The following is an 18,126-nucleotide window of genomic DNA, read 5'->3' on the forward strand; positions in this document are numbered from 1 at the left end:
TTAACAGCAACTAAAGTAGAAAAACCATCAACATCAAGAGCATTTGTGACCGGCAGTACCATTCTCAGCCATTCTCCTTCACTGCTGAATAACACATCCTGTTGCGCTTCTTCTGCAATGCTAATAATACCACCATGTGTCACGTTGGTGAATCGGCCGCATGGATATCTTGGGTTGGAATGCCAGACTCTCATCCTCAAGATAACCATCTGGAGCACGTAGGATGACTTCAGTCCAGTCACCAGTGACAGCATCAAAAGGCTATGATCTTAAATTGGTTCTGAAATGAATTTGGTTAACCCCCCACCGCTGCCCAGCTCTGAGCAGGCAACACACAGACTGGTCGCCATAGCTGGTTGTGTAAAACCGAACTTTTGAACAGGAGTGATGAAGGCAAATAATGCAAGATTTTGCGTCTCGTCAAGAAGCTTAAACCATCACGCGAACACTCCGGTGGTCATCCTTACAGCGGCTTTCGGCAGGCCATCAAACAAAGACGGTCACCGCATCGTATGGTGCTGTCAGATGTGCTTCTGCGGCCGTTTGGAACGCTCTTCCTTCCGATATTAGGAAGCCACTGGAGCTATGCACTTTAAAATCGAGATTGAAAACTCATTCCTTTAGAACTGCTTTTTGTGTTGAGTTTGTTGACCTTCCCCCGCACCTCCGATGAGCACGGTTGGCTACATACGGTGCGAAAGAATTTGAACATACATACAATAATATGAAATGTGCCCCTTAAGATCATTGCAAACAGAAACCAACAAACGTAAAACAGGAAGACATTGGAACAGACAGTTAGACACAGTGAGAGAGACATGACACAATAGGGTCTAACGATGATTACAGGCAGAGAAGACAGCGAAAAATCTGAAGGGGTGGAGAAAATTGTGTCGACAGTGGGTGTAGAAATGCATGATGCTACCTGGTGAGGATTTAATTCGGTTTAAATACTGAAAGAATATCAGAGATGATAGGAAGCTTTCGTGACTCTAAAGTCACGTAGAAAGAAAATCAATTAAATAATATAATACGTTTCGATTGCAACACAAGCAACCGTCATCAGGTAGAACTACATTTGCGAGAGAGACAAAACACAGACACGGAGACACACAGACATATACACACAAGCAGAGAGAGAGACAACACAGAGACACACAGAGAGCCACACACAACATAGACAAAGAGTAATATCAGATATGTAACCGTTGAAAAACAATAAAGGAATACAAAAACAAATCTATATAAAATAAACAATTTTTTCCATATCCTAATTTTCCACTGTTTTATCGCCCGATCCACAAATACGAAGTAGACATTACAGCAATACACTCTTCTACTCTAGATGTGTTTATCTGGCTTGAGCACTTGAATGTAAAATTGTAGTTGTTGCTCTGCCATCCACATCAGCCGTACAAAAGAAAACCGTTTCAATGTTATCAATTTGTTTTAGCTTTTGGATTTTCTGAGATAAATCCAAATCCTCTAATACCATGCTTTAGCGAATGCAAAAAAAACGCCACTTTTTTTTTGCAAAATAATTCCTCTGCGCAAATGCCGCTGGTGCCAAACAAATCCCCGATGGAGCCAACGCGAAGCCCTCCCGGCCACGGCAGCGGCGGCGGCTTTGCGCTTTCCTGTTCGCGGAAGGCATCCGGCAGCCGTGGCGTCCCGTGCCCTGAACCCAGGGTCAGCTCGGGATCGTCCTTGGGCAGGGCCCGCTCGACTGAGGGGACCGAGCCTGCAGGGACGAGTGGAGGCCATGGGGCGGCTCGTTCGTTCGCGTGGCCGTCTGTGCGGCCTGGCGAGATGCGAGGCTTTGCTAATCAGCTGATGGCACCAAGCCCCAGCAAGTGTACTCCACTAGACGCGTGCGTGATGGATCGTGAAGCTGCTTAGACAGCGGCCGCTCTGTCGCTGCAAAGCAGTTTTCTGTTGTTTCGCTTAACGAGAGATCGGAAACACCCGCAGGTGGGGGGGAGATTTCTCTAGAATTAGTATGCGCGCTACAGGGTAGTCATGCCATTGAGGTTACCACTTTTCTGCGCCACAACCCTAATTTAATTAACATTGCACTGAGGTCATGTGCATGGGATAGGCATCTGAAGGGGGCACCAAGATCCCTGTCAGAGCGATGAGAGAAGTCAGCTTGACGCATATTTCGGATGTAAGGAATTTTCAGATTATCCTTTCAATAGTAACGGGTTTCACTGGTCTCTTCTGTTTCCTTTGACAAGCAAATCACTTAGAAGAAAATGTCGAGAATGTCTTGAAAACAAGTCACAAGACTCGGTAAGGCTTTCTTCAGGAAAACAAGTGAAAACATGTAAGAATAATTTACGGCCACGAACACCAATGCCAATTAGTATCCTAGCCTGGGCTTCTCCCACGTTTATCTCAGAAAATCAAGAATAAATTCTCCCACGTTGACTGGGGCAGTCTAAGGCCACGAAACAAAGGCTGTATGTACCTGATCACTTACACTGTCTAGCCGCAAGGCCAGCACTCTTGACTGAGTTCGTTTTCATATATTTGAAAGCTGAATTTCCACAGCTTTCCATTAATTCCTACTTGACATTTTTGGTGTAAGTTACTGTGAAGTAGATATTCAAAATACCTGTCAAACGTTTGTCAGAGTGTGTCAGTATCATAGTCCGAACCCAAAATGCAGTACGATGTTACCAAAATCAGATACTTTCCGTCGGCATTCCAGTAGCTTAGGTCACACTGGCGAAAGAGGTAAAGAATGTAATTTTTTTCACCTTGCGAAATAAATGCATTCTTTAATAGCCCATTGAATAAAGTGACTGGATTAAACGCATGCATGTGGAGCAGTTAAAATGTAACATCCAATAGCATTTGTGCCATGGAGAGACTGGTCCCTGTCCTAAAACTGATGAATTACCACAACTGGTTCAAGATCTCGAACCGAGAAATTGGGATGGTACTCATGTGCATTGATGACCTTGAGCCAGTGATGGAAATTCGACATTCCTATGCCAGGGTCCCGTTCATTCTAATGAAAACCCCCAATTGACTTCCCACGAAGGGTTATCTATTTTATCAACCCTGGAGAGATGATGTGCTGCTTTGATACCCCACCAGGATTGAAGTCACAACCGTCAAAGTTTTAGTAATTTTTTTTCAAACAAATGCTCTTGACGGATTTATACCATCTATCTAAATACGCACATCGCACATGCATGCATGAATACATGCATGCATGCACTTGAACTACACCTTGACAACAAACTACTACCCAACAATAGGATCACGTTTTCAACAGATCTCAAAATGGCACCGGGACGCTGCGAGTCCATTTCCACAGTGGGCTCAACCCACTTCCATTGAATAACACCTCACATGGAGCAACGCTTCCACACCAACCCATCCCCAGGAAGCCACCGCGGGGCCCCTGTGCCAGGCCACCGGCAGGCAGCAGCGACCGCACGGCGGAAGCCCGCTACATACCGCGGAGCATGGGAAATGGCTAACCTTGTCACACCCAAGCAGTTTTTGTAACCTTGCCCAAGCCTCGCTCTCTGCCTGCGAATAAGTGGAGCCAAGCTCTTGAAGGGCTGGTAATATTAGACTCAGACACTTCCCATGTTTAGTCTTGGCGTGCGTTCGGTTAAGTATGAATGGGGGGAGGAGTGCTTTTATTGGATGAGTTACTACCCGTATAAAGCATACGTGAGTATAATGCACACGGCTTCTCTTGCCAGGATTAATTGTAGCGTTTCTTTATTTAGCAAAGAAAAAGCCATGAGACTAATGAAGTTTCTGCTGTCGCACGTTGATAGCTCTGGAGCAGACATGCTTTTATTTCGTATTTAGAACGAGACACGTTTGATTTAAACTTGTCGCGTACTGCAGTGAGTTCATGGTTCTATATCCACAACTGAATAGTCGGTTGAAGAATTGCCGAAAGTGAATTGACTTTAAAGATCAACATATCAAAGGGAGCAAGAGGCTATCGCATCCCAACCCAAAATGATACGAGGACGCAACATCACTTCCTTCTTCTGCAAGACCCAAAAAGTGTTGTAAAGCTGGTACCTGACCAGCAAAGTTATCCCAAACAGTATCTCAGCATCCGCCTTTAGGTCTTCCGCTCGGTCGCAGGCCGCTGGTGCCACTTTAACGTGACTGTAGGTCAATAAGAATAAGCATGCCCTATGACACGGGAGCCAAGTTCTCGCATTGCAAATCTCCTTTCAATGGCCTCTTCCCCCTGCCTAAATTAAAATAATAGGTTAGAAAATATTTGCTGTCAAATGAATAAACACCTGCTACAAATCTACGTTTTGATGAGTGATTAATTTCATTATTTGATTCCCCACCACCGCCCCCCTCCAACTGTTTGGGGAGGGATGGGGGGGGGTCTGGGGGAGCGCTGTTTCAGATCCACTGCCATGCTGCTGTCCATCTCAGGCATTCGTCTATTCCAGAGAAATGTGCAATGCTGGGGTAGCATCCCGCAGTGAGCTGTATTTTACGGGATGGAACTCATTATTTGCCGATGCTGCATTGGTAGTGGTGTATTTGGAACGGCAAATATAGCTCGAGTGTAAAGGCACCAAACCCGACTTTGTAAGATAACGTCGTTGACTGCGTGAGCGTTGCCTCTTGCTCAAAAGAAGAACGCAATAGCTTATTTAAATGTGTTCACAATTTTCATCTAGCAATATAATGCACTTGGTCAATGACAGAAGACAGACTGCGTTTGATTCCTGGCCAGAAAACCCCCATGACTGACATGGCCACGGGGGGCCTTCATTGAGCAGGGGACTAACAATGGGCTGCAAATAATAATACCAATACGTTGTGTTTGGACCATCAAGTGCAATTCACACTGGGTTAGTTTTACAAACAAAAGTTATTTTAAGATAATAATAAAAAAAAATCTGTTTCAGAGCAATGTCAGCTTGACAGTAAAACTAAATATCCACATGATGTGTTTGCTGTTGATGGTCAATGACGCAGAGCGTCACATGTAGCACGTGACCAGATACACGTGGCAGTCCTGTGACAGTCCGTGGCTCATCAGGAGGAGCTCGTGACATCACTTGGCTCGCCCTACATTAATGGCAGGCAAATTATTTTACGTCAAAATACAAATAACTTATATTAGGTTTTTGAAAATAATTTCGATATAGAGAATCCTTTCCAAGAAAAGGACAACGAGGTGAAGACATTGAAGGTAAAGATAAATACATAACGGTAAATCATTGTTTCCGTTGCTCAGAGGGTCATGTGTTGCAGTGGTCGGACCATGATGGCAATTCCACATCCCTATGGCTACGGTCAGTCTCAACAATGATACGATTCTTATAATAATAAATATTTTTTTATTCATGTTGGTGCTCATAGCTTTAATTTACCCACACTGAGATTTGAGCCGAATGCTCTGCCACAGCTACTCTGCTGGGGAAAAACATGACACTTAAACTTTTTTTTCTTAATCACGCTTGCTGAGCACAGGCCCAAAGGCTCAACACCAAGTGGCCAGCAACAAACGGCACTATTAATATTATAATGTATTAGCAATAGTATGTTTCTTTAATTGATCAAGGCCGTAAGAGGGAAGCAGCAGAAAGTGAAGTGTTGCCACCTGCAGTGTGGCGGCGGTTGAATGCGCTACGGAGCAGTCTGATGGACCAGGTCCTGAACATGGCTGGAGTAATGAATGAGTGAAGTTCACGGGAACAGTAGCCGTGATAGTTGGGAAGAAAGAGTGACTAGGAGGTGACTGAACCCCAGTGAATGAGTCAATCGTGTGACTCAATGAGTGCTCGATCATCAAATTAGCGTGACTGCTGTGCACTCACTGGAAACTGTGGCATGAGCCTTGTGGGAGGATGTTGCTCATTTAACAACCTTGCTCTTTGGAAGTACTTTATAGGTATTTTTACGTGACTTTTAGCAGAGATATAAGCAGTTGTCTGACACTGATGGAGGCATGGGCAATGACGCATACAAAAGGACCACCTCTTGGCTCGATGCAGAATGTTAACTTTGCCAAATCAGTATGCAGCAGTGCAAGCACTCCCGTTAAAACAACATCAGCATGTCTTGCTAATGTTTTGTTATCTATTCTGAAATAATGAACAAAAATACTAGACTCGCACGAACAGTGTTTGTAGATGACGCACGCCCCATTAATCTTGGAGCCATCAAAGCCCCTGACTAATTAATTCCGCCAATTTTTTTACTTTGCACCAAAAAATTGCACAAACATTTCACACGAGAACAGAAAAATGAAGAGAAAAACAGAATCTTTTCAAACGGAATTCTTTAGGGATAGATTTTTTTGTTTCTTCGTTTTCGCTCTTTTGACGAATATCAGAGTTCGGTAAAATCCAAACAATAATATGTAAAGTGCAATAAATTGATGGGTGCCAGCCTTCCTGATGTAATAAACATGTGCCGGCAATTTCCGGAGCTGGTGACGTTGAAATTTGGGATGGTGCAGCCCAAGCACCCGAGGCACGAGTGGAAACGGTAAAACACGAACGGTGATAAACCCCTTGGTGCTAGAGAGTTGCAACTTCGAGAAAAACTACATTCATAACCACAACCCAAATGCATTACATAAAACTGAATATACGCAAAGCTTTCATCCAATGGTCATCGTATCTGTGACTTATAATACTTGATATTACAAATATAATTAATGTCACAAAGTTCCTCTTCGAATATATTTTTGTCTACGTGTTTTTTTTTCTTCTGGTGTACATATACTACTCTTATTTAGCTACGGCCACTTGTGTCTCCCTTGCAAAAGGGAGACTGAATCTCGCTGGACTTTCACTCCTTCACCGTGTAAACAAGAGAATTGAATAAATATGCTCTCTCTCAGGTCACCCCGAGCTTGTCTGTCAGTGCGTTGCGGGGCTGGAGCACAGCTTCCGGCGACAGAGACTGGCACTCGTTCGCCGCGCAAGGTTCCCAGGCAGCCCCTCCCGGCGTGCGCGGGGAGGAATTTCCGCTCACACGGTATGCCGGTCGGTGCGACGTTTGTCTTGGCGGCTGCCCGCGGGCTGAAAGGCAGTCTTAATCCACAAGCTTGCCCCGACACCATCTTCTGCCACTTCCACTCTCTCCCTCTCCCCGTCTAAAGAATGCCCCCCCCCACCTCAATTCCCATCGCCTGCCAGATTGCCTTCTCGCCCTTCCTCCTCCACCAATATCCTACATTGGCACCTCCACATTCTCCACTGGCTTTAGTCCGTAAACAGAGCCTTCATTTTGAGGGCAGGGCAGCCCAGTTGTCAACGTGCCTGCCGCTGATCCACAAGTTCGTACGTGGTCAGCGGTTCTGTTCTGCAGCTGCCTGCAATTTAACAACAGGCGTACACTCTCCCGTGAAGTGAATGTTAAAGCCACGGCATTAGAGTAGCATTAATTCTAAGTTGGTATTAATCCATTGGGGGTCACCTGGGCTAGGGGTCAAGGTAACCTATCATCCCTCTGAGATCAATAACATGACTACCACTTTTACTCAGGGCTACCAAAGAGTATCCGTGCACAATCCTCATTTGAGCGCAGAGACACCTGACATTTGACTAAGCCACCTTCATTTTGTGACAGTGCCATCGTCAATATTACCCACAAACAAATTGACAAGGCCCAAAAAGCCTCTACTACATCAGCCTCAACGGGCAATCAATTGATTTGCCTTCACGGACCTTATTGTTGATCACCTTCCTGTTACTATACCGCCAATGAGGCTAGGGACAAAATGCTGAAAATGCACAGCATCTCAAGGAAGCTTAAAACAATACCCAATCTGGGAAAACGTATAACGTGCGCATCAAGGACAGATTGTGCAGCTCGCGTTGTGCAAGATGTGCTTCGACCACTACAGAAGCGGCGTGGTGGCTACCGCCTCAACATCGGCAGACAGATTCCCGGGTTCTTCCCAAAACAACCGCCGCTGGTGGCGCTGTGCGCCTGACTTAACCCACGTTGGCTCATCCAGTGTTCCACTATTAAGCGTGGGGTTATTTTTCTTTGCACGTGTTTTTTATTGAAGGTAAAAAAATGAAGGAAATATTTCAATTATTCATTCCATCAAAAGGCAAAGTGAAATCAAAACAGGATTGGGTCCAGGAAAAAAAACCGGACACAGGCTTTTCTTATGGCCCCAGTGTACGGCGCTGGAAGAAATGTTCCCTTTCTTACCTTGGCAATACAACATCCATCACCATTCATGACCAAAAATAACAATGACAGCATTAAAGAATGGATCTTGAGAAAAGCCTGTGGTGTTACTACCACTGAAATGAGCCAACACACACAAGATCCCCCCTGTAGTCTGGATCGACTGCTGGTTGCATGCACTGTTCGCGAGCACCTATCATCCCAAGAATAGAACGCAAGATGTGGGCACCTTTGTTTCCCCAGCGATGATGATGATGCTGATGCTAAGCTCCATCAAACTATAACAGATCATACCGCCAGCACTGGCTACGAATCTCGACACCTTGAAACCTCTCACTGCAGGAAGTCACTCCAAATCGTGCTTGCTGCTGTTTGCATTTCTCAACTACAGTGAAACTATCCGCAAAGCGTGTTATCCATGGCACTAAAGAAGACCCATGGATACTCCTGTTATCTATGGGTGCATATTTCTGAGAAGAAAAACAAGCTCGAGAGAATTACTAAATTAGCCACTCAATTTTCTATGATTTGTTGTACCAAAAATGTTTTGCAAATGGATTTTTAATGGGATTTTTTTAAACGCAAATGTTTAAGGGGAGTGTCAACCCAACTCCCCAAACAAATCAGTTACCAGTGATGAAACCATCAGTTCTTATACTAGATAACCTAGTTTAATCAAGGGCAGCTGTCATATGTGAACCCACATTCTTAGGCGTACAAACTCAGTGCCCCGACCTCTGAGCCACCTCGTTATTAACAACCCTAATTTATACAAACACTCGAGTGCAATTAAAGTTTTAACTAGGCTCAACCCTGCGTAGTTTCATAGATCTGCAAACAGGGCGATTTTGTTTCAGGCTGAGATGAAACTATCAAAGTCACACGCGAGAAACTGGTTTCGTATCAAATGTCCCTCTGGAATGTATCGCCAGGATATCTGCCGCATTTGACATGGCCAGTAAACCCCAACTGGCCTTGGTTCTTCAGCCACCTCAGTGAAAGGGATTTTTAGAGCAATCGTTGAATATTTGAAAGCAACTACGCAGAGATGTAAAGACAGACTAAAGCTCACAGGGAAAACAAGCAAGCAATATTCTATAGACAATCACTTGAGGTGTGCCAGCAATTAGCACGACAGCTGCCTATGCACTCAAGCTTCAGTGGCTGACTGGGAGAGATGTCAGTTGCCTGCAGCATTGGGACAGGCTCTTTACATGTAATACGGCGAAAATAAACAGTGCCAGTGGGATGTCATGCATCTGCCACCAGGTCATCACCGAGAAAGCCGCACAGCACTCCAGCATTTTCCTTGTTGACTTTGACTCGTTATCGGTTTATCGCACAATCTCACTCTCCAGAAAGCCCCGGGACAGATGGGGCGAAAAGTAGGTGGGTGGGAAAGGGTAAATTAATCTGACATTATGGGTTCATGTCAACAACAGTACGTGTCTGTGTGTCATTAAGGAGTATGGCATGTTTCCACCAATACTGCATACTGTTATGTATAGAGCATATATAATTATCCTGCAAAAGTATTTGGCACATTGTCAGAGTGGGCGTGTAAACCTGTGCAATTATAAAAAGGCATGTGGCGAGTAGTGCTGCTGGCAAAGTGCAAACTCACAATGAGTCAAAAGTTAAAATGCAAGTCTGGAGGTGAATTCAGCTCGTCGTCTTCCCTTTGGGGTTAATAAAGTGTGCCACTTGGTGGGAGTCAACAGTTGGTGCCATATGGAGAGGATGGCCCACAGCGAGGAGTACCACCACCCATTCATTACTCATTTTGAGCAGTGGCAAGTTGTGGTTATGAATGTAGATACGTTAATGGTTTGTGGGTGGGCATTTTACGTGAAAAACTAGTGTTATTGTGTAAAACATGTTTCCTGCTAAAAGTTACAATCACCATTGCAATGACAGTTTATGATGTCATTACTTTACAGACTACTGGTATAATTGTTGGGAATCTAAAAATATAATCATGAAATTAGTTGTATTGGAGACAACCATTGAAGACAGATGCATCTTTAAGATGCCATTATTTAAAGATTTATAATAAAAAAAAACATTGGCACCCAAAGCATTGGCATCACATTCAAAGACTCAAGGTGTCCTCATCACATAAGCATTCTTGTTGATTGTAAATAATATCTACCATGAAATTGAAGTGTTTTCAAAGAGACATTTGGCTGTAATAAGTCTTATACTCGATTCGGAATAAAATCACTTATATATAAGCAGCAGGCTTGTTGTACATTTAAATCCAATACAAAACGTTTAAGACAAGCTGAGTGTATTTCACAACAGTGGAGAAATGTGAACATCTATTATTTATCTGCACAATACCCAGGCATTTTAATTATGACAATAATTTTTTATTTAGCTGATAAAATTGTCATCCCACAGAGGACTATTAGAAGCTAATTACAATTAATTACATTAACTGATTAAATAAATGAATAAAGAAGACTGCAAAGTTGTACTCTAAGGATTGTAAAACTTGAACATACTTTATTTAGCTCAAATCCAACCAAGCTTAGGAATAAATTAAATTTAGAGTTACATTATGGCAGTTTTAAGAGGGAAAGTACATTCTAGAATGACAGTAAATACCAATTCACCTTTGCATCATTCCCTAACAAAACAGCATATTTATTAAGCATGCAAATTAATACATGAAAATATTTACTAAGAAATATTTTTCGTGCGGCATATTTATGACCACAAGTAAATGCGGCCATGTAAGCACTCACTCACCTGGAGATTGCATGTTGGTACTGTAGTATTCCACATCCTGCACAAAACAAACAGATCGAAACCACACACTGCCATTAGTACACTTTTAAACATAACATCCAACCACAACATATTTGCTTTATTTTGAAGTGGGCTGATAGAGAACATTGAACTTTACAGTAGTGCTGCAGGTGTGCTGTACAAATACTATTACATTTTCTTACAATGCAGCATGATGAAATGTTATGTTTGTAGCAGCAATGCAATGAACTCTACATTAGTATATATTAACATCATCATTAATATACAAATTACAGTCTTCATTATAATGTAGTTTCACTATGCCACAAGGTACTGTACAAATCGGAGACAACTTTTACCCTGGTCAAAGAGTTAAATTAGTTTACTTAGATTAAATCCCAGAAAAAAGTATTTGGCCAGGTGGTCCTTTAATTAGATCACTTGGCATATAATTGGAAGGTTTCAAGTTCAAAACATGGTCACGGGTCGACTCAGCCCACCGCACCTCTTGGAATTTCCACAACCGCCTCAGGGCGCCCAATGGTGATGCACACTGCTCCATTTAGCCAACATTTTGTGAAAAATACGAGCAAATTGCGAATATTTTCAGCTAACATCATTTTTTTAATACAGTGGTTGGAGCTATCTTTCCCCCAACGAATGAATCCGGTCACATATCTCATTTCACGAATAGCGCGCTCATAAATAGAAGGGGACGGAATCAGTGTTTGATAGCAGAAGCTGGCACCTGCCCATTTTTCATAGGGCCCTTGCCCTGCTGATGATGATGATGCTGCTGCTGCTGTCGCCGCTGCTGCTTCTCCTGCGTCTTTTCCTGAAGCTTGAGCCGCAGCGAGTGCAGCACCAGTTCCACCACGCCGGGGCTGCACCCCGTCACGCTACGCACCACGTCCACCGGGACGTGCATTCCACACAGCTTGGAGAGCACCTTCCTGTTCACGCGCGCACACGCACAAGCACGCACCAACACACTCGCACACTCACTAATACACTCGTACATGTACACTAGCTAATACAACCGCCAACAACCACCATTCGCTACTAAGTGGGCGGTGACGTTGCCACGGCGCTTGTGCCAGGCTATGTGCACGTTAAGGCCACGTGAAGTGTCGAACGCCCGCTGGCAGGAGGTCACGGGGCAGAACCAGGTGCCATGGGTCGACTCACTGAGATGACTGGCCGATGCACCACCTGTGCACCCTACTGTGCCAACTTGCTGTGTTTTAGCCGCCCGGCACTTCGCTCGTTGTTGTGAGCGTCGCTCCTAATATGCATTTCTAATAATAGGTTACATTTTGCAATACCTGAATGACATTAAATCACTCACACACGAGCACGCACGAATACACTCGCACACGTACACTCGCTGACGCATTCACCAATTGCAAGTCAAGTTGAAGTGTCCTCCCGCTGAAATGTATGTATCTATGTATTCATGCTGAACTTTTTTCCCACCGTACGTACCCAACCGTGCTTATCGGCAGTGTTCATTTCCATCGCTTAATACTCACGGATGGGTTTCCTAGTTCAGAGTCGAGGCACATATCTTAAACATAATCATGTTCTGGTGTTTTTTGTTTATCGTTAAAGTTACCTATTAATTATCTTAAATGTAATTTCTAAACGTTTACAACGAAATATAAACCAATAACACATGTTTGTATCCCAACATACATTTTTTTGAGTGTTTTCAAGAGACATTGTAAAATTCTGCTCAGAAGAAAGGACAGCCTAAAATATTGTACATGCGCAGCCCTTTTGTAAACAAACCCACCGTGGGCTGAGGACCTCCCCACACCGTGCAGGCCATTGGGGTTACTTAACCATACTTCACCGTGCTGGTGAGTGTAAGGTGGTGAAGGCGAGGAACACAGAGTACAGTACAATAATGGGGTTTCTCTGCACTACCGTCAGCTGCCCACCTCGTAGCCCTACTACTGCTTGAGCCTGGTGGTCGTTCGTCCAAGCAATGTCCAGGCTCAACCCAACTTAGCAGCGTGCATGCAATTCTGCCAATGCAATCCTCTTTAGGTTTAATGTTTGATGCAACTACATATGAATAAATCAGTGAATAAATTGTCGAATTATGAATACCTTGGCTGTTACTTCAGCAGACTCGTGACTTACAAGGGCACCCATTTAGATCTTGACTCAGTCCGTCATCCCTGCAGGGTTAGTGACGTGCACCACACCTGGTGAGAGTCACCAGTCGTCGCTCTACGCTTGCACACACCTGTTCAGCGTATTCCAGTTGCTGAGTTTTTGCTGCACTGAGTTGGCCGGGATGTAATTGTGCATCTCCACGATCCGGGGAAAGAAGTGCTTGACCAGCTCAGCCACCATCACTGCATTACACGCACAAGGGGCATGAGAAAATGGGCAGCGAGGGTCAACGTTTTTAGAGGTTGTACGATGTGACATCATCCGAACTGTAAAGAGAAGTGGACTTGGGCAGGACACGTCCCAAGGTGGGACGATAGACGATGGTCAAGAATAATAACGGAGACGGCGCAATGGGGGTCAGTTAATGTGCAGGTTCTAGATGGATTGTTGCGTTGTTGGATGATGAGATGTTGAGGCATTCATCCAGCAGTGGATATATCATGGTTGGTAATGATGTGCGATGTGGGCAGTATAATGTAGCATTATTTTCTATTCACTGAATATACTGGGGATAATGCAATTAACACAAAGTATGCAACAATTAGAAGAAATGTAGGTAAAAAAAAATACTTTTCTCAATCACAAACTATCATGTAACGGTATGACTGACATATTTGTAGATTTCAAAAAGTATGGCTTTTGAAGTAACAAAGTAATTTGTTCACATTTTGAGCAGTAAGATAAACCCACTGGACTCTTAACTCGGCATGTAACTATGCATTTATTGATTTAAATAAACTCTTAAGACTCTCAATGCGTGCATCAATTGTGCTTGTGAAAATCAATAAGCAATGCGTTATACAGTATAAATCACATACTAATTATACCCTCTTACAATTTGCCCCGTGGGATGGATAAAACCGTGCAAACAGCACAAAAATAAGACCATAAAACAAATGAGACGGCTTAATTTAAACCTCGAATCAAATCATGACCGTAGACTTTGGCAATTCATTAACTCACTTCGAAGGAGGGGGTACATTGTAAAATGCCTTTTTTTGCCCAATGTTTTCACACAAAATGTGAAATGTCATTCAGGTATTGTCACAAGCCTTGGTTCGCTAGCTACACAGCACACAAATTATGTCATCGTGGAGCGTGTGAGATGAATATCGCTTTGTACCTGCACTGTCGTGGACACGAGAACAAGTGGACATTGGCCAGCACTTAAAGAGGCCGGCTAGTGCGGCTGCTGAGTCTTCATGCACTTACGCGGCACTCGGCTCGACAAGCCACTCAAGTGTCCTCCAAAGCCAGGAACAGGATGGAAAGTCTGGACTCCGGCCATTGGATGTAAACATAAGGGGAGGTAATATTGCCACGGCAAATATGGGCCTGGCACAAACGTGTTTCTATTTGTTTAAAGCACACTACAAAAACAAAGTAAATGTTTTCTGCCAATTTCACGCAATATATTAAACAGACACATTACTTTGGAGGGATGAATACATTGAAAAACACACGACTATGCGGTAATGCTACGCTCAAATTAATCACTGGTCTAAAGCTCTATGAAAGTGCTTTGCTCCATTAGTTTTGCTATAAAACATTTTGGACATCCCTCCAATCAAATCTCACCCTGGACACAGTGGTTGTGCTCTACGCTTTGAATCGGACAACATGAGTTCGACTCCCGGCCACAATCACCCTGAGTCACCATTAGTGCCCATATTAAAAAAAAGTGTATCGCTGCTCTGAAGAAGAAGCCGACTTAATAATCGCCTTACTTTGCCTGGATTCGAACCCCAAATATCAGTGCCAGGCCCTGCTCCAGCTCTTCTCAGATTTGTGGGCGTGGGGGTCGACCAAGTGAACTTGGGTGGTGTCAAAGGGACTTTTGCAGTGCAGGGCTCACCCTAGTAATTTAGATGATTTTGATGCTACAAATGTCCACATGATAAGCCACTTTGTTGAGCTATGATTTGTGGCCAGGTTGCTTCTGAAAAATAAGCTAATAGCTCAGTGGGCTTTACCTGGTATTATTTTTTTTATAAAAAAAGTTTTGTATTATTTGTTGATTGTTTTACTGATTTGTTTACATTTTCCTATACTTTGCACTCCTATCGTGCTTTTGCATTGTTTTATCATTGTGACGTTCGGACCCGACCTTGACCGGACATCTGCGAGAATAAAACCCAAGAGCCTCACAGCTCATCGGATTCCTCCTGCGGTCTCAAGAAAGATTAACGAACGCCGCAAGGGTCAAGCCGAGTGGAGGGGCCAAGCCGAGTGGAGGGGCCAAGCCGAGTGGAGGGGCCACGCCGAGTGGAGGGGCCACGCCGAGTGGAGGGGCCACGCCGAGTGGAGGGGCCACGCTAGCCGGGGGGGGGGGGGGGGCACGCCTCTCGCCACCGCAGCGTTACCGCCGTCGCTGAAGTCGCGGGCGATGTTGCGCTTGGGCCGAGAGAGCGGCACGGTGTCGATCCACGCGTAGAGCTCCTGCAGGGCCTCCTCGTCCAAGCCGCCCTCGGGCACCATCAGCCCCGAGGAGAGGGACGAGGAGGACGAGGAGCCCTGCTGCGCGGGCAGCGCGCAGCCCCCAGGCCGCCGCTGCCGCTGCTGCTGGCTCATTGTGGCCATGGGACAGACTGTGATGAGCTCGTTGCCGGGCACACACACACACACGCGCGGACACAGGCAGAGACACGCACGCAGAGCTCGCCTCGAACTGCCCAGGTACCTGTGAGCTCGGTCGCTGTCTCTCGAGCACCGAGAGCCGACTGAGTGCGGCGGCGCAACGCGTTTGTTTACGCGGCGTCGCTATGGAGACGGGTGGGGACACGTGCGTTGCGATTGTGTGTGTATGTGCAAAGGCGTGTGTGTGTGTACACATAGGGACGTGTGTGTGTATGCATCGGTGTGTGTGCGTGTGTGTACGGGGAATAGTAGTGTAGCGGTTAGCGCTACGCTGCGCTACGAACCCGGCTACCCAAGTTCGATTCCCGCTCACGGCCAACACATACAGTGCCGATTATCTGAACCGGTCCTGGGCCTCCCCTAGGTCGACTCAGCATCAAATTAGTACCTGGTGAAGTGTGTAAAATTCATTGCCACTGGGGAGAAAAGGCAGCCGGGCGTGGTGCTGGCCACCCACCCTCTCGTGTGCCGTGCCGGCCGTCATAGGTGCTCGCTAACAGCACTTGTCCCAACAGTCTGTTACAGGCTATACGGGGGATCTTTGTGTGTACGCAAAGGGGTGTGTGTGTATACGTGTCGGTGTTTGTGTATGCACGTGTACGGGCTGGAGAAGAGATGGACTGATGCGGTACGGGTGGGTTGTGGAGCTCAGTGGACTTGCCGAAGACCGGTTCAAGCGGCAAGCGGTGTCAAGATCGGCCTCTGTGGAGGAGGCTCGTGAAGGACGCTGCTACTGGGCAGTTGGAGGCAGTCGCCCTCCAACAACAACGGATGGCAGAGGAGCGACGCTCACAACAACGAGCGGAGCGCCGGGCGGACACACATCCCCCCCCCCCCCCCAATATTAAAATATGCTCAAAATGTCCCCCCCAATATATTGCTATTAAATAGATTTCTGTTTATGTGATTGTGGTTATGGTTGTACTTTATGAATCCCGAATCCCTGCCATTACACACAATGAAACAAGAAATGGTAAAAAAGAAAAAAAAGAAATGTAATACAATACACTGTTAGACATTATTGTAAAAATATAAAAAGTCCATCCTATGTTAGTGATTTTTTTAGTCAGGAAATGGCAGGAAATTAGTTTTCAAATTTATATTTTTCTGGTGGGGGGGGGGGGACCCCTCAGACCCCCTGGAAGATTTGGTCCCTCCCAATGTTGACTCCATGGCTACGGCCTTCCCTCAGTCAGTCACCGTGACCTTCTGTCAGGGAGCCTTCGACACCTGGTCTGGCACAGGCCACTTAGTGGCGAATGTTGGTGTGTGTGAGCGCTCATTAACCACTACGTTACCGCTCCACCCACATACTGCAAAGTGGCACACGTATCCGAGATATGGAAATGAGCACACACATTGACAAGTACAGCGTGATAAAAGTGTACCTTACAAAAGAAACTAGCCAAGCGTGTTTTTGTCACAAACCAACTGTTTGTCCATTTTATTGTACAGTACAATTGCACAATTTTTCTCAAGTCTTGGGCATTTGCCAGCACAACATCGGTGTTTAAAATGCACTTAATATTTTTTTGACAAAAAAATTTAAACAAGGAAAAGTAAGATTGTAAAAAATTCATCGGATGAATCAAGTAAAAAATTGAACCGCAAAAACCTTTCTCAAGCAAATATTAGTATTGAAAAATATCTAAAAGGTCTATGGATGAATAACCCATTTAACACTAGTTTCAAATGGCTGTGTAATAGTTACATGTTTACAGCTGCAAATTAATAGAAGTCAGAGCACAAACGTTTAAAATAAAGCATTGACATTAAGTAAAAAAGAGCTAGTTTTTTTTCTCTGTTGATTACTCATTTTTAGCTTAAATATAACGAGTACCGTCATGGAAATGTTGGTAAACCCAGCTGCAATAATGTCAAATATAATACTGTAGCAGATGTTAAGACATCCATACGTAGTAACCGATCCTTCATGCACCATAGATTTTTTTTTAAATATAAAATTCTCTCCGAGTTCGCAATCGATGGCTACTCACTCTTAACATTTCACTTGGAACACTCACTCTACATACTGCATGTATTTTTGGCAGAGGTTGCTACCAAGCTTGGATGATTAATTTTACTGACCAAATCACCTGCTTGACAGAGGGGCACGTGATGTCACACAAACGGCCAACCAACCCAACGCTTGGTTCACAACTGATGCCGCTCTGCCTTGCTCGCAGTGCCAGTTAAACGTTAGTTTTAGAAGACAGTTCGCACTTGATTTGCGTAATTATTATTTAATTGAAAATAGCAGTACATTTATTCCAAATACTGCATTGTTGATTTGACAAATTCCACTAATAGGTCCTACAAGCCCTCCAATACTGTTGTCTAAGCAAACTCGACCTAATGCAGTCTATACACAGACTAACTGCTTGC

General features: G+C 44.6%; 1 protein-coding gene and 1 long non-coding RNA gene across 6 annotated transcripts in view; one reads left to right on the forward strand and one right to left on the reverse strand.

Annotated features, from left to right (window-relative positions):
• The window catches only part of LOC116940446 (uncharacterized), a 60,596-nt gene extending 48,708 nt beyond the window's left edge, over positions 1-11,888 (forward strand). For all 4 annotated transcript variants that reach the window (XR_012941357.1, XR_004402541.2, XR_004402542.2 and 1 more), the window contains 2 exons: positions 6,863-6,999; positions 11,762-11,888. This is a non-coding gene — a long non-coding RNA (uncharacterized LOC116940446). The remainder of the gene's footprint in view (positions 1-6,862; positions 7,000-11,761) is intronic.
• SPEF1 (sperm flagellar 1) overlaps positions 1-16,140 on the reverse strand; it is a 49,337-nt gene extending 33,197 nt beyond the window's left edge. Inside the window, exons 1-4 of one of the 2 annotated variants that reach the window (XM_032950279.2) lie at positions 15,468-16,140; positions 13,175-13,286; positions 11,673-11,873; positions 10,921-10,957 (exon numbers count right to left, since the gene is read on the reverse strand). In XM_032950279.2, coding sequence (XP_032806170.2) covers positions 10,921-10,957; positions 11,673-11,873; positions 13,175-13,286; positions 15,468-15,684 — 567 coding nt within the window. In that variant the 5' untranslated portion in view covers positions 15,685-16,140. Of the gene's footprint in view, positions 1-10,920; positions 10,958-11,668; positions 11,874-13,174; positions 13,287-15,467 lie in introns of both variants that reach the window. The other variant, XM_032950278.2, reaches the window with a different exon arrangement.
• Between the last annotated feature and the right edge of the window lie 1,986 nt (positions 16,141-18,126).

This window comes from Petromyzon marinus, chromosome 9 (genome assembly GCF_048934315.1).
Source record: "Petromyzon marinus isolate PM22_M1 ecotype Great Lakes invasive population chromosome 9, UKy_Petmar_22M1.pri1.0, whole genome shotgun sequence".
Classification (NCBI taxonomy): domain Eukaryota; kingdom Metazoa; phylum Chordata; class Hyperoartia; order Petromyzontiformes; family Petromyzontidae; genus Petromyzon; species Petromyzon marinus.